Source organism: Rhizophagus irregularis, chromosome 27 (genome assembly GCF_026210795.1).
Source record: "Rhizophagus irregularis chromosome 27, complete sequence".
Taxonomy (NCBI): Eukaryota; Fungi; Glomeromycota; class Glomeromycetes; order Glomerales; family Glomeraceae; genus Rhizophagus; species Rhizophagus irregularis.
Genome location: NC_089455.1, coordinates 769,801 through 795,214, shown reverse-complemented (window position 1 = coordinate 795,214; position 25,414 = coordinate 769,801). Strand labels below are relative to the sequence as shown.

At 25.7% G+C, this 25,414-nt stretch overlaps 4 protein-coding genes across 4 annotated transcripts; 2 read left to right on the top strand and 2 right to left on the bottom strand.

Annotated features, from left to right (window-relative positions):
* Positions 1-3,291: 3,291 nt before the first annotated feature.
* Positions 3,292-7,739, top strand: OCT59_018083 (uncharacterized protein). The gene is made up of 3 exons (XM_066148527.1): positions 3,292-4,304; positions 4,403-4,847; positions 4,924-7,739. The coding sequence occupies exons 1-3, from the start codon at positions 3,442-3,444 to the stop codon at positions 6,976-6,978; spliced, it is 3,363 nt and encodes a 1,120-aa protein (XP_066004449.1). The 5' UTR covers positions 3,292-3,441; the 3' UTR covers positions 6,979-7,739.
* Positions 7,740-14,919: 7,180 nt separating this feature from the next.
* OCT59_018082 (uncharacterized protein) lies at positions 14,920-15,583 on the bottom strand (the record flags this gene model as incomplete). Its single annotated transcript, XM_066148526.1, has 1 exon — positions 14,920-15,583. One exon carries the CDS (start codon positions 15,581-15,583, stop codon positions 15,212-15,214), a length of 372 nt encoding a protein of 123 aa, XP_066004448.1. The 3' UTR covers positions 14,920-15,211.
* Positions 15,584-15,710: 127 nt separating this feature from the next.
* Positions 15,711-17,093, bottom strand: OCT59_018081 (uncharacterized protein; the record flags this gene model as incomplete). The annotated part of the gene is made up of 2 exons (XM_066148525.1): positions 15,711-16,795; positions 16,895-17,093. 2 exons carry the CDS (start codon positions 17,091-17,093, stop codon positions 15,711-15,713), a joined length of 1,284 nt encoding a protein of 427 aa, XP_066004447.1.
* Positions 17,094-18,020: 927 nt separating this feature from the next.
* On the top strand, positions 18,021-20,601 carry OCT59_018080 (uncharacterized protein; the record flags this gene model as incomplete). Its single annotated transcript, XM_066148524.1, has 11 exons — positions 18,021-18,209; positions 18,344-18,383; positions 18,463-18,869; positions 19,105-19,246; positions 19,395-19,511; positions 19,581-19,637; positions 19,723-19,782; positions 19,858-19,913; positions 20,003-20,093; positions 20,164-20,210; positions 20,284-20,601. 11 exons carry the CDS (start codon positions 18,021-18,023, stop codon positions 20,599-20,601), a joined length of 1,524 nt encoding a protein of 507 aa, XP_066004446.1.
* Between the last annotated feature and the right edge of the window lie 4,813 nt (positions 20,602-25,414).

Genomic DNA, 25,414 nt, shown 5'->3' with positions numbered 1-25,414 from the left:
TATTTAATATACTTTAGTTAAATTAAAAAGAGAATTGTTTTTGAAGTCTTTTTTTTTTTTTTAAATACGCGTGAGATCAATTTCAAATTCTCCTCGAATCAGGATGAAGATCAAAAAGGAATTTAGGAAGTTTTTAATAAAGAAATCATTTCAAGTAGTGTGATAGTATAGTGATGGTGTAGTGATAGTAATAATGTAGTGATAAGTTGTAGTAATAGTAGTAATATTGTAGTGATACTATCTATCTATCTATCTATCTATCTATATATATATATACTGTATATATACATATAATACATATACTGATATGTAATATATGTATACGGAAAAATTAATGATATATATCGCGCAAAAATGGGTAATTTTTAATATAAAAAAAAAAATATGCTAAAATAATACGCGCTTAACTTATTAAAAGGTATAATCAAGAACCTTAATTTTCATTGAACTTTTGAATTCTCCCGATTATGCACCATTATCTACTGTATAATATAATAAACTTGCGCTATCAATTTCTAAAAGTATAGATAAGAAATCCAATTTATAATGAAACATGGAGTTATCTATATAATATTACTAATTAAGTAGAACTTAATTCGCCTTGTCTAATTACTTTTTTCTCTAAACAATGTCTTTTTTTTTTTTTTTTTTTAAATAAAAAATATATATATAATATAATATATATAATATATAAAATAAGGAGTGTAAATGTGTAAATGTGTAATTTTTTTTTTTTATGTGTATAAAATAGGATATGCAATATAATACAAAATACTTGAATAATACAATAATATATATAAATAATATATATATATAAGTTGATTATCTGATTGGCCCATACTTGGAAAGTTCATACGTGGCACAGTAAGAATTCATTCAAAATATATGATGCAAACTATGCATATTTGTATTCATTGAAAATAATATTTAAAGTTTCATTCGAAATCTAAATATTATATAATTAACACAAAAAAAAAAATTTATTTTCCGTTTTTATTCTTATTAAGTAATTTTTAAGTGGACAAAAAAAATGAACAATAATAAGTAAAAATCGATATTATTTTCTTTATGTCTTAAACCTTTCTAAAAAAGTGAAACGCGATTTAATCATCAAATCGTAACAATAAAGTAATAATTTTTTTTAGTGAAAATTATAAAAAAGGAAAAGTTGAATAACTTTTTTTAACCAAAATTAAATTTGAATCTTAATGAAATTGATATCAAACAGATCTTATCCTTGTATCAATTAAAAAGAAAAAAAAATGTGTAAGCGCCATAAAGGAGATGAGAGGTTCTTTATGGTTAATAAAATTTCCTATTTGGTTAAGAGGCGCGTGTGACTATTTTATTAAATAAAGGCGCGAGAGAGTAGGCGAAAACCAGTTTCATTATTTAGAACAAACAAACATTAGGATTTTTTTTTAAAAAAATACCAAAAGGTCTAAATTCAATGGCGTAATTGATTTTGCGCCTGACCTACATTACCACCGAATATCAATATTATCACGTGAATTTTGATTTAAACCAATTATATAATAAAAGTGTTTTTTTTTAAACTACTCTTTCTTTAAACGGTCTCATCATTTGATGAAAATCTTGCATACCATATTTGTTTTTCTAAATAATAATAATAGTAATTATAATAATAATAAAAAAAGGAAAAAGGAAAAAAAACAAAATTATTATTCTTATTTTTTTTTTTCGTACGTATGTTTATTTTGATTGTACCAAAGCAACCAAAATAACTTTTTTTTTTAAAAAAAAAGAAAGAAAATTTTAAAGAACTTTAAATTTTTTTTATTTTTCTTTTATTTTTCTTTGGCGATTCTATAAATATGTTACAACGCATTCTTGTTTATCTGTTTATTTGATCACACACAACATAATGACACAATGTGGAATATACTCTTGCCGTGTAATATTGTAATAAGTCTAACCAAACTAAGATTTCTTTTATGAAATTAGAAGGTTAAAAAAAAACCTGATGAAAAATTCGTGATACATCTATTTTTAATAATATAATAAAATAAAATTTTTTTTTTTATTAAAATAATTAAATACCTTTTTAAAATATTAGATTCTTGCTTACAAAATATATAATCTAGTTATAATCATCAGTCCAACAAGAGTAACATGCTTTTCGCACGATGCGTACAAAAAAAAAAAAAATTTCCCTGCAATACATCATTTTAGTGCTACTTTTATTATAGTATTAGTTATTATTGAAAAAAAAAAAAAAAATTTGTTAGGCGTCTAGATTTAATACTTTCTCCGACCCAACCCGTCTAAAGTCACCTTAGTTTTTTTTTGGGTGTCTGTGTAAATCATGCTTAAATTTATACGTATTTATACCGTATATATATATATAGAGTATATATATATATATAAAAGATATACAGTAATTGATATTTATTTATTATAAAATTATTACATATCTGATAAACTCAAAAATTTGTAATCATTTCGTACATATTTAAATAAACTATTCTGTTATTTAGTAAAAAATTGACTAGTGCGAAATTTTTTTTTGATGATGATGTTCATCCATCTTCTTATTCATCTATATATTATATTATATTAAAAAAAAAAATGATTTTTTTTTATTACTAAATTTAAAATAAGCTATTTAGACTTTATTACCGTTAACTTTAAAAAAAAAAATTTTTTTTTTTTTTTTTTTAGACTCGGTGAAATCCATCCATTAATTACATTCCCTCTCTCTCCCTCCCCTGCTCCCTTTCTATTATTACTTTTTTTTTTCCACAGTTTTTTTTCTTTAACATTTTTTTTTTGTTCTTTTACGGAACGGTAAATTACATAAATATACATTTATAATTATAGTTTTTTTTTTTGCTAAAAGTAAAGTAAAAAAAAAAAAATTCCTTTTGACAGTTCTAAACATCCCCCCTTTTTTTAAAAAGAAGAAAAAAAAAAAAAAAAGAAAATTTTTTTTTATTCAATCCATTCGAAAAAAATCTTATATATTTCACACAACTTTCTCTTTTTTTTTTAAAAAAAAAAAAAAAATTAACAAACTCGAAAATAAACCATCGAAAAAATTATTTCTTTAAAAAAAAAAAAAAAAAATTTTTTATATATAATAATTATAATATACACATATATAATATATATATATATATATGTATATATATATATATACATACTCAAATATATATGTATATATAATAAATAAATAAATAAAATAAATAAACATATATATATATTATATATATATATATATATATATATACTTTATTTTTATTTTTATTTGTATTTTTTTTTTTTAATTTTTTCAACTTTTTGATATTTCTATTTTTTTTTTAACAGTTTATTTTTTTTTTGACAAAAAAAAAGAATTCCGATAAAATTAAAAAAAACAAAAAAAAAAAAAATATTCATACAAACAGTAAAAGTTCTTTCAAATAAAAATCTTTTAACGGAATGATAGCAATGTTTAATCAAACTTCTCCATTTGCGCATCAAAAAACTTCAGAAACAACAACAGTTACGACTATAAGTAAATTGAATTCTCATAACCAGTCCAACAATAATAATACCGAACAAACTCAAGCTCAACAAAGTTGTTCGACTGGTTCATGTCAATTGTCTTGCAGTAAAGCTCCTCATTCAAATACAACCACTTCAAACTTTAAAATATCAAACGCAAAGTCCCATCATACTTCTACCTTACGAAACGCTTCACAATCAACTTCTTCTACCACGACTTCAACGACGGAACAACAACAACGAAACCACCTTCAATTTCCCTCAAATACATGTGGGAATTCCTTTAATAGTGCTTGTCGTCAAAATAATTTTACCGGTAATTCAAGTTATGTAAAAACTGAAAATATGGGACGTTCAAATAATAAATGGTCTGATGCTAAAAAATCAAAAGATTCAAAAAAATCAACTACATCTTCACATTTATTCAATGTTTCGGTCTTTGAAATTCTTTTAAGAGAACCTTATCATCAAAATAAGAAATTAAATGATGATGATTCTGATGTTTCTGATTCTGATGATAAAAAGAATTCTTGGGATTCTTCTTTTTGGAAATTATATACAAGAGCAAAAGATATGTTACCTAATGGTAAACGTTTAGAAAATTATTCTTGGCGTATGATGGCTATTGCTTCAAAACGAAAAAATGACGGAGAACGATTCGGAAGACAATTACCAAATAATTATGATAAAATAAATAACAAAAATATTATTACAAATAATAATTCTTCTATTCCGAAAAATATATCATCCAAAATTTCAGAGAATAAGCAAAATAAGGTTGGATCTATTAACGAAAAGTAAGTGTATTTTATTTATTTAAATTGATCAAATCTAAAAAAAAAAAAAAAAGTTATTAATATCATCATTTTTTCTTTTTTTTCTTTTTTTTTTTTAGGAATAACGATCATGATGGTGAACTCGAATCATTTGATATAGAAATGGAAGATTCAATTTCAAATAACAATAATTTATCTACGACAGTAGATCATTTAGAAAACGAGAAATTTGAATCAATGTATATAGTAGATTCTCCATCAGATACTTGCGCCAGTAATACTACCGATGATACTATTTATACATCATCTCCTTCACCCGTTCTCCCTTCAACGACTACCTCGGCTATTCCAATTCCTTCTTCTTCTACTACTGCTTATACAGTTCCTTCTACAACTTCTTCAGATTTCGATTTCAATTTGACCGAATTTGGTTTCACTCAATCTCATAATGCGTTTAATAGAAGAAATTTCGTACCTGGAAAACCTTCCAATAATCATATTCGTCCTATTGCAATTCCTGTGTCTAGATCTAATAATAGTCCATCTCAATTTACATATAAAAAGGTTAGGAATATTATACTTTATTTTTTGATTGAAATTTTTTTTTTTTTTTAACAACTTTTTTCTTTCATAATTGTAGAAACAGAAACCTACAAATTTCATTACTCCAGTTCCTCCAGTAAATCAAATATCAAGTATAACAATACCAAGTGATACTACCGATGATTCTGATACTGATTTACCAGATCCACAATTTACTTATGGTCCTGGACCTTATAGTGCAACATTCAATGATCATCAAAATTCTATGGATTATCCTGGAAATGCTTCAGTTCTTATGAGTTCTTCGGCCCCTCATTCTTTCAATTATTTTGATGAATTAGCAAGTCCTGGTGGTATGAATAATACAAATCCTTTAACATATCAATCAACTGCTAGTACTCCAATTACTCCGGTAGATAGCGGATTTTATTTCTCTTCTGATTATAATGGTACAGGTGATTTAAGTACAAGTGGAAATTCTTCATCAGGTTCATTATTCGATATGGTTAATATTTATTTTGTAAATACGAGTGGTGCTTCATTATCACAAAGCCCTTCATTATCTCATGTTAATCCATCTCAATTGCTAAGTTCATCACCTACATCCATTCCATATGACTTAATACCTGAATCCCTTTGTACTGAAGAATCTGATAGTAAGGATAAAATTTCAAATTCAATGGAATTTAATCAACGAGATTGGAATCATGATGGTAGTGATAATAATGGAGATGATGAAGATAATTCCTTACCTATTGGAATCAATAATGTAAATAATACTTCAAAGATAAAAAGACATTCAATGTCAGTATCACCTTCTAGAGCTGATATAAATAAGAACATGAACATTTCATCCTTATCAAGTAGTGAAGGATCAAGTACATCCACTGGTTTAATATCGCCGGGTAAGAGACCTAGATCATCATCCCGTGCATCTTTAACAAATACATCAGTAAATAATAATAGTTCTATAAAAAATATTAACTCATCATCATCACCTTCATCTCCCACGATACCTAAAGATGGTGGAAACAATAATAATAGTAATAGTAATAGTAATAGTAATTCTTCATCATCAAAGAATTCAATACCGACTACTTGCACAAATTGTCATACACAGACAACTCCTTTATGGCGACGTAATCCTGAAGGACAACCTCTATGTAACGCATGTGGTCTATTTTTAAAATTACATGGTGTTGTTAGACCTTTAAGTTTAAAAACTGATGTTATAAAAAAACGTAATCGTGGGGGTGCTGCTGCTGCTGGAAAAAATCCAAATAAGAATGGTGTTAAAGGTACTGTACAGATAGGTCATAGTGGTGCTAGTATGAGTGTGATGGGTAAGAGAGTGTCAATGACAAGTTCAATGAATTCCAGACATCAAGGTGGTTCTATGAATACACCTGCCTCAAATTCTGTTTTATCTACATCAGCTCCTACTGCTGCACATGCACATTATAATGGTGGTTTCGCTAGGCAAAGTATCCCAGGTGCTGTACCAAAAAGGCAAAGACGTTTTTCATCAAGCGATGAACAGCAATTATTAAATGCTCAAATTCATCATCAACCTCAAATAAGCGAAATCCATAATTTATTGAAACATGGTGGTTCAAATGGTTGCGAGCAACCACCATCTTTAGCCAGAGCTCAAACGAGGATGGCTAATTCAACCGCATCTTCAAATGGTTCACAACAGTCTTTACGTCAACTTCAATCAACATCAACATCCTCATCATCATCAATATCAAACTCTACATCAAAGACCGCAACTAAAGTGCAACCACGATTACACCGAGCTCATACGACAGCATCGATAATGAATCATCCGTCATCAAATAATAATCCATCATCGCCCACGTCCAATAGCACGGGAAATACGGGAAATAATAACAATAACAATAGTAATAGTAATAATAATTATAACAGTTGTTCATCATCTTCAACGAGACCTCGATCATTTTTACCGCCATCAGTATACATGTTTGCATGGCCTGATCATCAAATGGTTCCATCCGATGATGATATGATGATTGGATACTCCACGCGCCCTGGTATGTTAATTCAACATCAACCACAATCATCATTTAGTGATGATGAATCTGTTGGATCGGAAACGACCAGTAAAGAAACCGCTATGGATCTATATTAAATTTATTATTTGATAAAGGGATGAAGAGAAATTACTTTTCTTTTTTTTTGGACGATGGAATATTTGGATCAAATAAAATCTTCGCATCATTAAGAGACTTTGATTTCATTTTTATCGCGTAGATTCTTATTTGATTAAAATATGTTTTTTTTTTATTTTACGTTTTTTTAAAATTTATATTTTATGGGTAATGATTTCGTTTATTTTAAATTTGAGCATTATTATTTAAGCAAATAATAATTTGTCTTATTTAAAATAATTTCTATATATATGTTAACAAGCTTTGTTTGTTTGGTGTTTGAAAATATATATATTGTATGATAAATATTTATTTATTTTCTTTTTTTATTTTATTTTTTTTACTTTATTTTTTACGCTACATATTCTATCGTTTGAACAGAGTATTTCTGTTCTTTTTATATACATAATTATATTTTATATATACATGTATGTATATATAACTCATACCCCCAAGCATTAAAACCCCCTCCCATTTAAAAAAATTTTTTGTGAATATATAATTTTTTCATCCGATTTTTTATTTAACACGTTTCGTTCCCTGTATGAATCAATATAAATTTAGGTAAAAAAAAAAGAACTTTCCCAGAAAAAAAAAACTTTATATCATTTTTTTTAATATATATCTTTTTTTTTATTTTTTTTTTATTTTTTTTTTTATTTTTTCTGTACAGTATATTTCACTTTTTATATCAGATAATACACCCTTTTTTTCAAAAGTTTTTATGCTTTTTTTTTATTACACTCGCTACATATACATTTTTTTCTCTTTTTTTTAAAAAAAAAAAATTATATATATATTTTACATATTTATGGTTGTTTTGTTTATACAAAAATCAGATCATTTTAAAAATCATGTGAATAATAAATAAACTTTAGATCAAACTTTGCTACGGCAATGATACACTTTATTTAATATATGAAATTTCAAATTTTTTAAATTTTTTAATTTTAAGTGATTAAAGTAAAAAAAAAATAAAACTGCAATAAATAAATAATAAAATCTTTTGATCTTAAGTTTGTTTTACCTTTTAATGATTTTTTTTTTACCTTTATTTTTATTTTTATTTTAATTTTACTCTGATTTCATTCTTAATCTTTTAACTTAAATAAAATTTGCTTATTTATAACTTAAATTTAAATCAAAAAATAAATCAAAATTTATTAACTTAAAAAAGTAATTTTTAAGTAAATCAAATTTAGTATAATATAAATAAAATTATATTTTTTTCACTTTGATTTTATTCTTAATCTTTTTATCTTAAATTTTTTTTTAATAAAATTTGTTTATTTTATAACTTAAATTTAAATTAAAATGAATTAAATAAATTAAAAATTTATTAACTTAAAAAAGTAATTTAATAAATCAAAACTATAAATTAAAAGTCTAATAGTATAAGTATTTTTTTTAAAAAAAGTTTTACTTTGGTTTCATTTTTAAACTTATTTTTTTTAATAAAATTTATTTATTTTATAATTTAAAATGAATTAAATAAAATAAATTAAAAATTAACTTAAAAAAATAACTTAATAAATTAAATTTAAATTAAAAGTATAGTATTTATATTTTTTTTATTTTTATTTTAATTAAAAAGTTATTGATTTAAAAAAGTAACTTAATAATTTAAAATTTAAATCAAAAGTTATAATATAAGTTAAAATTATATTTTTTTTACTTTGATTTTATTTTTAATTTTTATTTTAATTGTAAATTTTATAATTTGAATTTGAATTAAATAAAATAAATTAAAAGTTCATTGTTTGATTTTATTTTTAATCTTTATTTTGATTGTTTTTTTAATAAAATTTTATAATTTAAATTTGAATTAAATAAAATAAATCAAAAAATTTATTGATTTAAAAAAGTAACTTAATAATTTAAAATTAAAAGTATTTTTTAAATAGTAATACTGGCAAATTTGCCTGCAATTTTGTAAAATAAATTATATACAAACACAAACTTTGTCAATATAATTTGAATTATCCTATAATTCTGCAATTATTTAGCATCAATTGTATGGTTTAATATAACATCAAAAATTTTATATAATAAATTGATTTTTTTTACCATAATATTCTGCTTTATTATAAAGCATTTTAATATGCTTATTTATTTTTATTATAAAACTTCAAATCCTAATGAACAAGATAGAAATAATAAAATTTAACTTTATGCATTTTTTTTATAAATTTACAAAAATATTTTTTTTAGAGTTCTATATAGTAAAGTCAAATTGCCAATTCTAAACATTAAAAATCATAATAATAAAAGTTGTTTCTCATAGCAAAATCTACATATTCTATTAAGCTTTAATATAGTCATATGAGATTGTTAAAGTTGAATGCAAAATTTTTCAAAATTTTTTATTATCTAAAAAATGCAACTTTTAACTAATAGTTAATCTTCAATCTTATAATATGAAATTAATAAATAATAATTATTGTCATATAAATTATGATTTAAGCTCTTTGCAAAAAAAAATTTTATTAAAATAACTTCATTTTTCATAAAATTAGATGAGAACTGAATTTTTAATAAAATTGCAGGCAAATTTGCCTTATCGTTTAAGAGATAATATAAGTTAAAATTATATTTTTTTTTACTTTAATTTTATTTTAATCTTTATTTAATTATTTTTTTTAATAAAATTTTATAGAATTAAATAAAATAAATCAAAATTTTATTGATTTAAAAAAGTAACTTAATAATTTAAAATTAAAAGTATAATATAAATTAAAATTATATTTTTTTTACTTTAATTTTATTCTTAATTTTTTATTCTAATTGTTTTTTTAATAAAATTTTATAATTTGAATTTGAATTAAATAAAATAAATCAAAAATTTATTGATTTAAAAAGTAATTTAATAAATTAAAATTTAAATTAAAAGTATAATATAAGTTAAAATTATATAATTTTTTTTTATTTTTTTATTATTACTTCTTATTTTTCTTGTTTTTTCGTATTTTGAGTTTTATGTTGCAGTTATAGTAAGTTTTTGGAATGTTCTATAGGTGTAAACTAGAAGGAAAGAGTCTTTTCTAAAAAAGAATACTTTTAAGATGGACTTACTTCCCTAACTCGAAGTTTCAACTGACAGTAGTGCATATATAGTACTTATATAGTTATTATATGTATACATTATAAATTATTGTTTCTATTCTAAATAAAATATCCAAATATGCTGCAGCTAAAAAAAAAAAAATTATATTTTTTTTTACTTTAATTTTATTTTTAATCTTTTATTTTGATTGTTTTTTGAATTAAAATAAATTAAATAAATAATTACCTTTAATTATACTTCCTTAAAGGGCGTGCCAGAAATCAGCTGATTTCATTCAATTAGTAGACTGATCTTACTCATCCTTACCTAATCATCCAATTGATCATTTTGACCCTATGAAAAGTTTTTATACTTAAAATATACTTAAAATTTTATTAAAATATACTTAAAATAAATACCAATTTTAATTCACGATATACTTATAATATGCCTAAAATATGCCTAAAATACTCTTAAAATATACTTTTAATGTACTTGTTTTTTGCATAAGTACTTAAATTATAAACTCGTTGCATATATTTACCATTATTGTTAAAATCTGAGAAATCTATAATAGTTAAATCTCCATCGATAGTACTAATATAGCAAGATTTAAAATAGTCAATTTTTAGCGAATTACATGGATATTATTTGCCTGCTTTTTTACATATATATTGTATATATTCTGACAACAATATTATTATTTATTTTGCTAATATGGGAATTTGCTAGACATTTTAATATAAGGGGCCAATAAAGCTCTAAATGGTTAGGTTAAAAAGTAACTCAGGACCAGACTGAAAAATTGCTTCATTTCGGTCTGATTTGGATTATGTTAAAAAGACAATTCAGGATCAGACCAGACCAGACCAGTTATTTAATTCAGTCCAGTCTATACATGAAGTCAAAATTAAAGCCTAAAAGTAGAAATATTTCGACTTGGGAAGGTCAAAAGTCAAAATTAAAGTCGAAATTACATCATAGTCATGTGATTTTTATAATTATAATTTAATATAAAATTTTAAACGTGAATAACTTCGTCAGTATTGATCCTACAGATATGAAATACATATCATTGGAATCCTCTTGATGAGCTAAATCCAACCGCATAAAGATCATAAAAATTGAATCACTGGATGTGGAGGTCGTTAACTTTGAATTTTAAAATTATTGTTTACTATAAAAATTATAAGACTATTTAATACCAAATTCTAAACGTGAATAACTCTGTCAATATTGATGCTACAAATATGAAATACATATCATTGGAATCCTCTCGATGAGCTGAATCCAACTGTGTAAAGACCATAAAAATCGAATCACTGGATGCGGAGTTCATTAACTTTGAATTTTAATATTATTGTTTACTATAAAATTATATGACTATGACATAATTTCGACCATTTCGACTTTTAGAGGGGCTCAAGTCGAAATCATTTCGACCATTTTGACCATTTCGGAGGTCAAAATTAACCAATTTCAGTTTCATGTATAGTCTGGTCTGGTCTTATAATAAAAAATCTGAAATTCTGATTGGCTGTTATAATATCATGTGACCAAAATTAAAATTTTTACCAAAATTATAACTGTATTAACTGTATTCTAACAATCTACCTGATATATGTAGCTTCGATTTAAACCTATATTCTCTTTGTATAATATATATACTATATAAGGAAATTATGCGTCTTTATGCACTAATATTATACAAAGTGAATATAGGTTTAAAACGAAACTACACATGTCAGAAAGATCACTATAGAACTGGAATTATGAAATTAAAATACAAATAAAATTTTGGCAAATTTTTGATCTGGTCTGATCTCAACCCGTTTAATTTAGTCTGGGTTAGATTTATAATCCTGGACCAGACTGAATTAAACCAAATATTTCAGTCTGAATTGAAGCATCAATCCAGATTGGACCAATCCTAATTTTCAGTCTGGATTGCCAGACTAGGTCCAGACTGGTTAGAGCTTTAGGGACCAATCTCTATAAGTAATGATTCTATAGTCTTACTGATGTAATTTTATAAAAGTAACTATATATGCTACAATATTTAGTGATTATATAACTGGTATTTCTTTTTTTTTACCCAAATTCTAGAATGATAATAATCATATTTCTTATACCCTGTAGCCTATTTGGTTAGATATTCTTTAATATATTTTTGAGCGATATTTTCATTATATATTTTTTTAATGCAGTCGGTATATTCATCAGTATGCAAATCATATTCTTTTTGAGTTAGAGGATTTATTTTCCTTTCAACTAATGAAAGTATATTTAAATATTTCTTTCTATCAGAAATACCATTATTTTTCACCATATTTCAAACTTGTTAGATAACTTTTGCATTATCAATTAAATGATTGATATACCTTTTCCTATTTTCATATTCATATGCATAACTAAATTTAGCCTAGCATTTACTGAATATAAAACCAAATGTTTAATAAATATTTTCAATCTCGTCATTACTTAGTTCTGATATTACTCATTTTTTCACATTTTTTTGTATAGGATTAGAATATATAATATGCCATTTGGCTGTTATAACAAATAATAATACATTTTTTCAGATGATTCTTGTCACATTCAATGGTATTTTCACAAATAATTACTAAGGAGTCACATGTAAAGCTCTAAACAGTTCAGTTCAGTTCCATTTTTCAGTTCTTTTCTGATTGGTCAGAATCCGTTTTGCACAATAACTTGCCTTTCAGTGATCGTAGAAACCCGATCAATAGTACGTTGGAATCATTTCATCGAAACGGTTTGAATGGTACTAAATCATCTTTCTAGCATCGATAGATGGTGAGTTATTTTTTGAAAAATTGGTAAAATCAACTCGCCATCTATTAATACTAGAAAGATGATTTTAGTACCATTCAAACCGTCTCGACATGACGATTCCAACGAGCTATTGATTGGATTTTTACAATCACTGGAAGGCAAGTTATTGCACAAAACAGATTCTGATCAATCAGAAAAGAACTAAAAAATGGAATCAAACTGAACCATTTGGAGCTTTAGTCACATGCAGTGCAATAAATATGAAATGAGCATCTCCTAGCTTTAAATTCTCTATCTTTATATGATCTTTCAATCATTTGAATAAATCCATTCTTGGAGAAGTATTTTGGATTATATTCAAAAAGTTTCTTAAATAGATAATGAATACGAAAATACCACATTTCTGGTATTACTTATATTGCAGATTGTTCAACGCCTGCACTACTACAGGATTTAAACTAATAGTTAGTTTTAACCATTGTACAGATGTAGGGAGTTTATAGTGATTTTATCAATTATAGCAGGTTTTATCAACTTATATTATGATAAAGTATGATTCAAATTTATTATACAGATTTGGCCAGAGTTAGATAATGCACAGATGAGCAAGAAAAAAATGTTGTCTGCATAAGTGAAATCATTTTCACATAAACATTTATTATTCTGATGCGTATAAAAAACTAGCATACACAGTTAAAAGATAAAGCATATCAATTACCGTGCATGTAATATGCAAATTATTTTTATATTAAAAAAAATTCATTTAACCATGTTTGAGTCACTTCATTTTATGATAAACCATCAATTTTAATATGTAACTCCCATACAAATTAAGCAATTTGATAGAATATCATATGCTTTACTAGTCTCTAAAGTTAATTTTCCATTTTTGAAATTTTTTTTTTCTCTTCGCATATACAAGAAATTTACATTAAAAAATGAACTTTTTTTGAGATCCTTTTAAAAGTTTGGATAAATATATAGTTTTAATAGTAAAAATATATGTAATTTTGCAAGAGAAAAAAGATTTTCTAAGGTTTAATGGTAGTTATTCAGGTAGTTTTTATATAAATACAAAAAAATTGATTTTTTAATAAAAAAAAAGAATTTTTACTTCAATAAATTTTAATGAGAATCCTTTAACTAATAATAAATATTTTATTTTTAGGTGTAACTTTTCAAAAAAAACAACTTTTATTAAGTTAATAAGGTCGGTTACCCAATAAGATTTTTGTTTATTATTGAATTTATCAAATTTTCTCTATTTTTTAATATGAAATAATGATAAAATTTTATTTATTATAGAAAAAAAAGAAGGGAAGAGTATTATTAGATTTATTTTTGAATAATATATTTGTTTTAAATTAAAAAAAAAACTACAAAATTTTCATTATTTTTAGTAAATCCACTTTTGTCCAATCATGTTTTAATATTAGATTCCTATTTATTTCATCACGAAATTTTTTTATTTTAATATTCAAATTGTTTTTTAAATTAGAAAATAGTTTGTAATTAAAATCATTGAAATAATAAAGAATTTATAATACTATTATACAAATATAATGAAAAAAAGGGAAATTTTTCTTTATAGATTCTGGGTTTATTTGAAAATTTATTTGAGTTAATATTTTTTTAAGTTTTTTTTTGTTATAAAATTATATAAAATACTTTCTGTCTTAATTTGGAGTTTTAAATTATTTACTATATTTGACAAATTTCAAGTTTTTCTTATTATTCCTTATTTTTAGCAAATAAAATGTACCAACTTCTAGTTAAGATCCACCTTAAAAAACAAAAAGTATTTGAAGAAATTTTTCAACACACTCTTAGATGTTGTCAAGAAGTATTATTTTCTATATTTAGTTTGAAAGTTATTTTATATAAATGTGATGTTACATTTGAACTGCATTTTTCAATTTTTATAAAATTTAGGCCGGCATTATAAAATTGGCCGGAATTAAGCAAAATTTGGCCAGAATTATGGATTCGAAAATCATCAATTTTAACCAATAAAATTTATTTTAGCCGATTTTGATCTACATACATAAACTATATAATTAATAACTATACGGCACCATAATTTTTAATATGGCTATCATAATAAGAAAAATTTGCCCTTAAATTTTATTACATGCGCAGTGATTGATATCAAAAGTTCCGATATAATAAATGTTTTTTTTTGCACAGTTACACACCAACACTACCCAGAAAAATATTAAAAAGATAAAGCTGATGTGGTCAAATTCTTTCTAGACCATTACCTATCTACTAACTACTAAATTTTCGTGCTAAATTTCTAAAATTAATATACAGTATAAAGGTATACATATTTTGCAACACTATGAACGATCAAATACCTATCTTTTTAATACGAACTATAACTTCAGTTCAATTTCCAGAGCATATTGTTTGATACGATTAACCCAAGGTGGTACTTTCTTAAGAACAGTTCTCTTTGTGGTGTGTAAAGCTTGTTCTTGGTAGGAATTATACACTTCCTTCGGTAAAACAAAATAGAATTTGATATCTGAATTATCGGCCTTATTAACATATTTTTCCAGCCCATGCTTGATGATAGGATGACTTTCAGCAACAGTCATCTGGAAGAACGTGTCGGGAAGAACAAACGCATCAAAGGACGCGTTGTTCTTTTGAGTTGGAATACAGTACCTGTTAGGAACAACCTCATCAACTGTACTGAAAACCAATTTGTCCCATTTGGGTATTGGTAGTTTGGAGTTATTCATCCCGAAACAAGAGACAGTCGTTGCAAATAAAGGACGAGTCCTAAATGATCCTCCTTCTAGTAACTTTCTGTGAGCGATCCGCTCAGATATAGTACCCCGAAGTGTAGCGTAATCATTTAGTGACGAGCTAGCTTCCACGAAATTCTGCAATTGATTCCTTGTAATTCTTTATGAGGTTATCCATTACCTTTTCAGAAACATAATCTGACGCAAACTCCAGAGTGAACGTTGAATAGGAGGGTATTCCTTCAACACCTTTTCCTGCAACACCTTTCCCTTTGTCTGGTCTAGTTACTTTGGGAGCGCTTGACAAAGAGGACTCTCCAACTACTTCTTCCTCTTCTTCTACTTCCTCTCCTTCTTCTTCCTCTCCTTCTTCCTCTTCTTCATTTTCTTCTACATTCGTGCGGATATGGACGATTTTGTGACTAGAATTATTGTCATCTGTCGTTTCACCAATAAAATTTAATATTTTATCATTAACTGAGTTAATCGCCATTTGAAGAAAAGCTTGCTGACCATCATTAAGAGCATAAAATAAGGTATATCGAGGAATTCCGCCCCATTTATTGTATAATTCCCGAACATGTTCTTGAGTAAGATTACGGAAAAGTATACCCCTACATAGATCAATCTCTGCCCAAGACCATACCGGCATGTACCGAATAGTTACTCCAAGCTTATCAAATTGACTATAATGACTCTTCTGAGGCGAACAGATAAGAATTGTCTTGGCGACATATTCCATCGGTTCCCTACCGTCCACGATATACCAAACTTCTTCATTTGCCAAGTATCTTTTTAACGCGTGAATATTATCTTCGGGGTAACTAAAAACACCATTTTCGCTGAAGAGCATTGGAGGCTTTTTGAGTTTGTGATATACAACTGTTTTACGTTGTTTTGCAAGGAAATAAAGTAGGTAAAAACCGAAGAAGGTTTTTCCAATTCCCGGATTGCCGGTAATACGCCAACGACGGACATGGTTATTCTTAGAAATCATTTTATACAGATCTTTATAACATTTACGGATGAACAAAGTGGATATATTGAAACCTTGTTCATCTTTGCCTAAAAGATAGTAAACATCTTCGGATAAATCAAGAACCTTGCTACGACCATGCTTCTCGACTTTTCCATGCTTTAAAGCATCCCAAGACTTTTTCAATTTTTGATCATCGATATCGTATTTTATTCGTTTATTAGGATATTCTATATTTCAAAAAATTATTTGAAATAGCGCAGACAGAAAATGAAACGACATTCGGTATTATTGGCGAGTACAAACACATTTTCTATTTTGTGACATACCAGAAGTCAACAAATTCCTCAAGTATGTAAGCTTAACTTTATCATTTTTGCTCTTAGTAAGCGCTTTTTCTACACTAGGTAATTTTTCGGGATCGTTGAAATACGTGAATAAATCAGCTACTTCTTTCTCAGTAAGTTTCTCATCATCCAAGATTTCGAAAAGGCGATTAACCTCGTCATAGACATCAAGAGTAACCATACTGGTTTTTTTGTGTAAAAAAAGTTTCACAGGTTTTTTGAAAAAAGAGGTGATTTGTAGTTATACAGTATAAGGTATTTATATTGGAAATCGATTGTCGCACAGATTGATCTTGACTCATTAGTTACGCAACTGACTTAATAGAGATATTTGTCAAAAAGTCATGCTTTACAATACTTCATATAAAAAAAGTGAGTCTCATACAGTATCAGGTGATAAGCGAGAAGAATATTTATTAATACATACAAGAGTTGAAAGAACAAATACAAGCGCAAGAGTACACGATACAGCTTCTATGCTAAAATTGCGAACTTGAGTTTATTGCTTGAAGTGTTGCAGGTAAGACAATATTCCAACTTATCTTGGGAATACAAATCCACTACTTCTGTACGTATCTCAGGTTTATAATTTGCAAATTAAGAATTGTATCATATAATCTACAGTGCTCAGCTAATATTACGTGTAATTCGTGTAATTCTAATATGTTCCTCTGCGAGTTACATAAAATATTCAAGATAATCTAATTCATTTTCATTTTATTTATGGAACTCCGCGTTCATTATTCAAACGAAAGTACTTGTACAACATATGACTTTGTAAATTATAATTAGCCCTATAAAAAATTTTATCCGTTATTTCTGTAAAACTCCGTAAAATGACCTTTCGCGGATCTATACACGGAAAATGTAAATAACTTGATAAATTCCGTGATATAAGGCTATTAATTCTGGAATTATGAACCTTTTACGGAAAAAAGACGGAATATAAAAAAGGGATCGACTTTTATTAAAGGGTAGTTAAATTCTTAAACAAATAATAGATAATCTTTCAAAATAAGAAATTACTGTTTGGAACTTTATAATCAAAATTTTTATATAAAATTGACCTTTTTTTGCCGAAATCAATCTATTTTTTATCATATAAAAAATGATTTTCAGATCTAATTTTCCTGATGTCGATATTGAAAAAATCGGAATTTATCAATTTATTACTAGTAATCCTTATGGAATTGATGATGATAAAGTTATTTTTATTGATGGTATAACCGATAAAAAATTAACATTCGGTCAACTTAAAACTAATTCAAAGAAATTGGCATTTGGATTGAAAAAAAAAGTTGGTTTTAAACATGGAGACTCATGGAGACGTTTTGGCAATATGTTCTCATAATCATGTAAGTGATAGCTATTCCGTGGTATATTATAAAATAAATATTATAACTTTTTTTTCTTTTTCTTTTTCTTTTTTAGATCGATTATCCGGTAGTTATCTTTGGTGAAATTGCAGCTGGTAAATAAAAGTTAACATAAAAAAGATTTAAGGATTTTCTTTAGTTCTTTAGTTCAAAATTTTTAAAACTTATATTTAGGAGGAATAGTAACAACGGTTAATCCAGATTATGAATATGAAGAATTCGCCTCTCAATTAAAAGATTGTGGTGCATCTGTTATTATATGTCATCCTGTTTATCTCAGCAAAACTATCGAGGCCGCAAAAGCAGCAAATATTCACGAATCAAAAATATTTTTATTCGACGAAAACGAAATCCAGGGACTTCAACCTTTCTTATCCTTATTTTCTAATCAAGAAATTAATCCAGTAGAATATACACCGGAGGAAGCAGAATCAACTACAGCATATTTATGTTATAGTTCTGGTACTACAGGGAAGAGTAAAGGAATTGAAAACACACATTTTAATATGGTTTCAAATTTAACACAAATAAATGTTTTTGAAGACCAAATAAATCATGAAAATATTTTTATGGGATCTCACGTAAGTAATAGTTCTTTTTTTTTGTTTTTAAAACACGTACTTATAACGCTTTATTAGATTATAATTTTTTCAAAATTAGGATTTTTTCCATATATACGGATTAACCTTTCTCGTACACTTTGTTATTATTAAGGTCTATACAAAAGTTTTGTCTTCATTCTTTCTGTCACGAACTAATTTATTTTTTCTTCTCGCATTTTTAATTTTCGATTTTTTTTTCCATTACAATTTCAAGGGAGCTTCATGTGTTATCCTTTGCAAATTTAAATTTGAATTGGAAACATTTTGTCGTATAATTCAAGATTATAAAGTAAATATAGCTCCAATTGTTCCTCCTATAATTTGGCTCTTAGTTAATAAGATCAATTTAATAAAAGGTATTTAAAGTAGACATAATTTTCCGTTGCTTTTACTGTATAGATTTTATCATTATTGTATCTACTCGCTATTGTTTAATTTTCATAACCTTATTCATTATTTTAAACAACCATTGTATTTAAATTTTACCTATACTTTACCCTATAGAGAGAAAATATGATCTATCAAGTTTAAAATTAATTATAAGTTCTGCTGCTCCTTTGAGTGGAGATTTATGTAAAGAATTTGTTGAAACTTATAACGTTCCAATCAAGCAAGCCTATGGTATATATTTGGAACTAATACATTTTTTCTTTTATACTCGAAATTTAATATTTTCTTCTTTTCTTTTAGGCTTAACTGAAGCAACTCCATTTGCAACTGCGACGAAAACTCATGAAATTGTCGATGGTAGATTGAGAGATAACATGATCTTTTTGTTATTCGCGATATTTAAGTATTTACCTCAATTTTCATCATAATTTTTTTTTGTTAGGCTCGATTGGAATTCTCATTCCAAACATGGAATGTAAGGTAATTTCAGAAAATAATAAAGGTAATTGTTATTTTATTATTTATGATAAAGTAAAGACAATTAAAAAAAAAATAAAAAAATTCAATTTATTAATAGAACTTGGATATAATAAATCTGGTGAATTTTGTTTTCGAGGACCAAATATTATGAAGGTAATTTTTTATAGTTTAAAATCAATAAAACAAAATTAGATGTATATGTTTACATATACGGTATATATATTTATTTTATATTAATATAGGGTTATCTTAATAATGAAAAAGCTACGGATACGTGTATTGATAGTGATGGTTGGTTCCATACTGGAGATTTTGGATTTGTTGATCCTCAAGGTATAATATATTTATCTAAAAAAAAAAATTTTAAAAAAAAATTTAAAAAAAAAACCAATTTGTCTTGTAGGAAACTTTTTTATTGTCGATCGCTTTAATGAATTAATTAAATATAAGGTAAGCCGAAACAAATAATCAATTATCAATCTATGTTAGATGCTTTTCTAAAAAAAACTTGTGATAAATATAGGAATTTCGAATTATTCCTACTGAACTTGAATCAATTTTGCTTACTCACTCATCAATTAATGATTCCGCCGTAATTGGTATATATTCTGATGAACAAGAAACTGAATATCCGTTAGCATATGTAGAATTAAAACCAGATAAAATTCAATCTGATCAGTTAAAAGAAGAAATTAAGGATTTTGTCTCTCAAAAAGTTGCTCCGCATAAAAAATTGCATTGTGTTCATTTTATCGATAAAATTCCAAAGAGTTCTGCTGGTAAAACTTTAAGAAGATCATTAAGAGCTAAAAATGAATGTGTTAAGCAATGTTTATTGTAACATTGTAAAGGTTTCTAATTTATATTTTAATTCAGTAGTATTTCATTTATGATTGATTATTATTATATTCAAAATCATTAATAAAATCACTATTCCATCCATTATCAATTCAAAATTAATGACACGAATCTTGGATTAATTTTATTCTCGGGAAATGCTGATTCGCTGTAGTATTTGCTTGGAAATGTTTTTTAGGCTATTATCTATTGTACAAATAATAATATGCGTGGTTTTATTCATAAAACGAAAAAATAAATGTTTCGTAACTTTTTTTATAGTGATTCCATTGTTCTACGTGCATTGTTTTGATATCTGGGATGATATGTAGATATGCACACTTTTTTCTTTATATATACGCTAGAGGACAAAAAATAAAGTCCATTTGCCCGTTATCGCAGGTCTGTTTGTCGCGTGGAGTATTTAGCATGAATGTCGATCATTTGTCACATTATGTGATTTATGTCACGCCCTCAACTTTTCATTTTTATTAAGTATTACGCGTATTCCCCCAATTTAACTTTTTTTTATTAGGCTCGTGAAATGTATGATAATTTCAAAAGATTAAAAAATTCGATTTATAGCAAAATTTGGATATAATGATGGTTTAAAAATCAATGATTAAATTAAATCATATATATACAGTATATATATTTACCGTATTTTTATATTAATATAGAAGTTACGAATACGTGTGATCTTGTAGAAAACTTTCTTTTTATCGGTCGCCTTAATGAATCAATTAACTATAAGGTAAACCGAAGCAAGCAATCAATATCAATCTCTTTTAAGATGTTCTTCTAAAAAACATAATAAATATAGTAACAGCAAGTTTCTCCAGTCGAACTTGAATCAGTTCTGCTTGATAAGTGATAACTCGTCAATTAGTGATTCCGCCGTAATTGGTAAATACTCCAGCTGAATATCCATTAGCATGAGTAGTATTAAAACAAAATAAAATTCATTCTGATCAGTTAAGAGAAAAAATTAGAGGTTCACATGAAAGATTACTTGTTGGTGTTCATTTTATTGATAAAATTCCTCAAACCCGCTAGTAAAATATTGATAGGATTATTAAGAGAAAGAGCTAAAAATGAATGTATTTAAGCAATGTTTATTGTAACAATGTAAAGTGCCAAAATATCTCATTCCTAATTTATATTTTTAATTCAATATTGTTTTTTTATTAATTTTGATTGATTATTATTATTAACAGTTACAATTCCATCTATTACCAATTCAATTTTCCAAGTCAAGGGCTTATTTTATTGTATTTGCTTGGAAATATTTTGTGCAATTATCTACTATACCAATAGTAACATGCATTGTCTTATTCGTAAAACCAGCATCTGATGGATCAATTTTATTAACATAATTCGTGAACCGAAAGCTATATTATCAATATGTCAAATTAATTTACAAATTGTATATTTGGAATTTAGTTATAAATAGCTAAAATGTATAAAATATCTAAAAATTAAAACAAATTTTTCGAAAGTTTCATTAATGAGTGATTACATTGTTTGATGCTTGTGAACTTAATGTAAGTATACGTATATATGCACACAATGTTTTTATTAAATTTACGCCAAGGACAAAAAGGAAAGATCTAGATAATTTTACTAGTCATATGAAAGGAAAATTTATGACTTTTTTATTGATTTAAATGAATTTGTATCTAACTTGAACAGTGTTACAAAAAAAGGTGTAATTCATACATGTAATTCCGGGGAACTGATTATCTTCATCTTTTGATAGATGGATTCTATGGCAATTTGTTTTATGCCTAAAGAAACAGACTTAAATTATACTTAAATTTTTAAATTATATCTAAAATTGCAATTTTAAATACAATTTAGGGAATGTGTAATGAGTTGCGACATTATCATCCAAACACACATTAACTTCAACGCGCTCCGAGTCTGATAAAATCAATAATATATTAGATGAAATTTTTATATAATTGACCTCTTTTCGTAGGAATCAAACATATTTAATTTATACATACTGTATATAAAAATGATTTTCAGGTACAAGTTTTCTGATGTCGATATTAGAAAGATCGGAGTTTATCAATTTATTACTAGTAATTTTTATGAAATTGATGATGATAAATTATTTTTATTGATGGTAATACCAATAAAAATTAACATTCGATCAACTTAAAGCTAATTCAAAGAAATTAGCATTTGAATTGATAAATAAAAATCGGATTTAAACGTCGAAATGTTTTGGCAATATATTCTCATAAGTGCCTATCTTTGGATTTATAAAATAAATTTTTAAAATAAATCTTTATAATTTTCCTTTTTCCTTTTTCTTTTTTTAGATTGAGTGGAGTTGAAATCACGCACTATAATATGGTTTAAAATTTAACTCAAATCGATGTCTTTGAAGATCAAATAACCATGAAAATGTTTATATAAGAACTCTAGTAAGTTATAATAATTAATTTTTTGGGTTGGAACACGTACTTATGTACTTTACTAATTACATAATTTTCGAAATTTAGCCTTTCTTCCATATATACGGATTGACCCTTCTTGCACACCTTGTTATTATTAAGGTATATAAAAGTTTTGTCTTCATTCCTTCTGCGAGCTAATTTATTTCCTTCTCGCATTTTTTGGTTTTTCGATTTTTTCTTTCCATTGTAATTTCAAGGGAGCTTCATGTGTTATCCTTCATAAATTGGAAACATTTGGTCGTACGATTCAAGATTATAAAGCAAATATAGCTCCAATCGTTCCCCTATAGTTTCGCTCTTGGTTATTAATCCTATAGAGAGAAAGTATTATCTATAAATTGGCTATAAGTGCTGCTGCTCCTTTGAGTAAAGATTTATGTAAAAAATTTGGTGAATTCCAATCAAACAAGCTTACGGTACGTATTTTGAACTAATATTTTTTTACCCGAAATATTGTTTTGCTTATATTTTTATTATTTCCTTCTTTTCTTTTAGGATTAACCGAAACAACTCCATTTGTAACCACGACGAAAACCGATAACATTATCGACGGTAAATTGATTTTTCATGTGATTTTTCGTTATCGGTGAATTTTGTTTTCGGGGACCAAATATTATGAAGGTAATCTTTTTTATGAATAAAATAAAATTAAATATATACGTTTCAATTATATGGCATATTCATTTATTTATATTTATATAGGGTTATTTTAATAATAAAGAAGCTACGGATGCGTGTATTGATTGGTTACATACCGGAGATTTGATCCTCAAGGTATAATACCTATATTTATCTAAAAAAAATAATTTTAAAATAATTTTATAAAAAAAACCAATTTGTCTTGTAGGAACTTTTTTATTGTCGATCGCGTTAAGGAATCAAGGTAAACTGGAAACGGATAATTAATTATCGATCTCTTTTAAGATGCTTTTCTAAAAAAACTCATGATAAATATTGGAATTTCGGAATATACGTTAGCATATGTAGAATTAAAATCAGATAAATTCAATCTGATCAGTTAAAAGAAGAAATTAAAGATTTTGTCTCTCAAAGGGTTGATTCGCGTGAAAAACTGCATTGTGTTCATTTTATCGATAAAATTCCAAAGAATTCTGCTGGTAATACTTTAAGAAAGATTATTATGAGAAAGATCTAAAAATGAATGTACAATATTTAAGCAATAACATTGTAAAAATTCCTGATTTATATTTTCAGTAGTATTTTTTTTAATTCATTTATAATTGATTATTATTATATTTAAAAATCACTATTCCAATTCAAGGACTAATTTCATTCTCAGGCAATGCTGTTAATGAATTTTATATATAAATTTATTAGTACCCATAATCTGGAGCCGAAATGTAATTACTGGTGCAGTTTTATTATAATTTTGAACTTTCAAAAAGTACCAAACAAATTCCTGACTTTCTGATTATCTTTCATTAGTGAAAAATTATGAGGATATCTTCAAAATTGCAAATTTTAAATAAGAGCTGGAATTATGAAATTAGGCATTTTCATTAAATTTTACTATTAAAATGTCGGTTGGAGATTAAGTATACTGTATTTTTCACAATCAGTGCTGGACGTATGGCAATTAGAAATATTATAATATGGGTTAGATCTGCTTTTCTTAATTACAAATAAAATAGGCGGCTGTCATTTGTTCTTTATGAGTTTTTTACTATTAAGTAGTCTTGAAATTTTGCAAATGTGAATAAGCTCATCAGTACTTCTATATTCATTAGCTTAACAAATGGCGCAGTAAAAATTTGTAGAGGGTAGCATTTAAACACTTTATCACGTGTATATGTATAAATAAATGTCGATCCTATTCTATATGCACTAACACGTGATCATTTACAATTGTGTTACATTACCGGTTAGTAATAAATTTGATGAAAATCCTTTCATTTTTATTCTTAAATTTACTTAAAAATTTTAAATATAATAAGTATAATTTAAATACATTTTAATTGTAAAACATTTACACTTAAAATATACAATTTTAAGTGTGTATTTTAAGTTTCAAGTATATTTTAAAATTTAAGTATATTTTTAGTATACTTTAAGGAAATTTTTTTATAGGAAATGCGATATTTTCATTCAAACATACATGAACTTTAACGCGCTCCGAGACTGATAAATATTAGTACATAATTGATGACAACAAACTAATCCAAATCCTTGCGTTCATTTAGTACTGTACACCATATGTATGTCTAAATTTTAGTAGATTTTAAGAAATCTCATTAAGGAATTTATAATGATAAGAAAAATTACTTTGTAAGATTTCACGGGGATAGATTTTATAGATGAAGTTTTTATATAAAATTGACCCCTTTTCGC